The 2,500-nt window shown below is 46.0% G+C and overlaps 1 protein-coding gene across 1 annotated transcript in view; it reads left to right on the top strand.

Annotated features, from left to right (window-relative positions):
• The window catches only part of ush2a (Usher syndrome 2A (autosomal recessive, mild)), a gene marked incomplete at both ends in the record, with an annotated part of 353,577 nt that overhangs the window by 228,804 nt on the left and 122,273 nt on the right, over window positions 1-2,500 (top strand). Inside the window, 2 exons of the mRNA XM_083650615.1 lie at window positions 569-703; window positions 1,966-2,129. Coding sequence (XP_083506741.1) covers window positions 569-703; window positions 1,966-2,129 — 299 coding nt within the window. The remainder of the gene's footprint in view (window positions 1-568; window positions 704-1,965; window positions 2,130-2,500) is intronic.

A 2,500-nucleotide genomic window follows, 5' to 3' on the forward strand; every position in this document is an offset into this window, starting at 1 on the left:
ACCATTTTGCTGGCAACCGATTAAAATGCATGAGCCCCTCTCCTCTCCTCTCCTCTCCGCCCCGCTCAGCTCAGCTCAGCTCAGCTCTGTGTGTTTGTCTAAGTGGGCTGGTTAAAAGGCGGAATTAAGCTCTTCTCTTCTGATTACAGCAGAAATTAGCATCACTGTGGGGAGAGGAAAACACAAACCCTGCAGAAAAAACAACAGAGCCAGGCAGGAGGGAGGGAGGGAGGGAGGGATGGAGAGAGGGATGAGATACAGCGAAAGGCTAGAGATGATGAAAAACAGCAGAAGAGGAGGAAAAGAGCGATAAGGAGAAGAATCAGAATAGAGAGAAAAGGGTGTATTGGCTGCGCGTGTATTCCCACTTGCGTACTGTGTGTTCGTGTGTGTGTGTGTGTGTGTGTGTGTGCTGGTGCCTGCATGCTCATGTGTGCATAGCCTACGTGTGTTGTGTTTGTGTGTTGTTCACGCATCCTTAAACACCCATCCCTGTGTGTGTGTGTGTGTGTGTGTGTGTGTGTGTGTGTGTGTGTGTGTGTTTTCATTTATTTAAATGTCCCCTCAGATACGAGCTGCTCAGATGTAAAACGCACCAGCCGCTGGCCCCGCCCCCTCCTCCCCCGCCCTCTGAAGATCTCCATCGCTGGCTCCATGTTTACTCCGGCGCCAAATTGTTCTACCAAGATAAAGGCCTAAGCAGGTGAGATTACCGAAATGAGCTCTAGAGCAAACGCCGGCGCCGCGGCTAACCGTGTGTGCAGAGCCGATCGGCGAGCCGCCGCCGATGCCGATCTTTTAATACCGCTCAAAGATACATTAAGCAAATATCCCAAAGAATTAAATTGTTTTTCACACAGCGCCCCCTAATCTCAGTTTGGCACTTGGTGGAAGCAGATTTTGTCCCTCCACTATGCTTGCTAAACGGATCTGGGTTTGTCTCTCCACTGTGCTTGATTCCAGTCACACACTCACACAAACTTTGGAGGCATAAGCACTTTTCATGTTTTCACGTTTTTTTTTAATGTCCTACAATTGACTTTGAGAAAGTAATTAGTGTTTGTTTATTAGCATTAAAACTGACAACTATTGAATGAAACTATATAGATAAGCAGGGAGACTGAAAATAGCCATATTTATGTATGTTAAAGAATAATTCAGTTACAGTAAGTAACGGTGCAAACCCACCGGACGCTGAAGCGACTCAAAAGCGTCTTGAAGCGCAGGCAGTTTAATTTCCGCACCCTTGTTAACAGATTAGACGGGTCACACTGGGCGCGCCGTGGCTCGCGCCGTGGCTCGCGTCGTGGCTCGCGCCGTGGCTCGCGGCCTGCAGCGATAGTTTCCGCCTCTGGTGTATTTGTACAAGTTGTGAGCGGCACCGAGCAAAACAGAGCGCTTCTGGTGTGAGTGGCCACCGCTTTCAGATCCAGTGTCTTTACGGCCTAATACATCTTTATTTATCAACAATCTTTTATCAATCATATAATTATTGAGAGTAGTAGAACCAGAACCAGAACCAGATGAAACTAGGATGCAATCCGTAGGCAATTGACAAACTTTCCCAATTTCACTTAGGGTATCAATAAAGTTCATCTTATCTTCTATGTCACATCTATCATCTGTCACAATGCTAAATAAAAATACATACATATGGTAATATTAATGATACAAACTATAATCATCATAACAACCATCATTCCTTTCTCTCATCCATCTTCCTTAATTCTTTCATTTAATGACATCATTGGTTGATTGATTGATGTAGGGTTTTAGTACCAGGTGTTACCAATTATAGGATTTACTACCTCAGATTGTAGTTCTGCATCTTGCATTCCACGATGAAGATATGTTGAAGGTGTTTTGTGCTAAACCTAACCCATGAAACATTGGTCGGAGGTTTTCACTAACAAAGAGTGACAGTATATGCCCCAAATGTCATCCTCAGTGATACTGTTTCAACAGATTCACCTGGTACCAGTATCAGCTCCTGGTCTACAACGACGTGGGCTACACCTCAGGAGACATTGTTACCGCGGTCACCATGGCCGGGGTCCCCCTCCGTCCCCCCTCTCTGTCTGCTCTCCCCATCAATCACACTGCTGTACAGGTCAACTGGACACAACCCTGTAAGACCACCCTCTCTCAAACACACACACACACACACACACACACACACACACACACACACACACACACTCTGTTCAACGATCTGCCGGCTGATTTGACACAGTCCTGTAAGAATTCACACATCCTTCTACTGTACTTCTATCCTTATGAGGACATTCCATTGACTCCATTCAGCGCTAACCCTTTACTGTCACCACTACAAGCGTAATCTTAACCACAGTTACCCGTATCTAAATCTAGTTCTAACTTTAACCCTAAACCCAAGTCCTCACCCTAACTAACCATAAAGCTACAATATGTAAATTTTCATCAGGCATCAGGTCTGCCCTTGTCCCCCTCCAGTGGTCAGGTTCACGCCCCGACACTCCTC

This window comes from Poromitra crassiceps (genome assembly GCF_964638095.1).
Source record: "Poromitra crassiceps genome assembly, chromosome: 14".
Lineage (NCBI taxonomy): Eukaryota > Metazoa > Chordata > Actinopteri > Beryciformes > Melamphaidae > Poromitra > Poromitra crassiceps.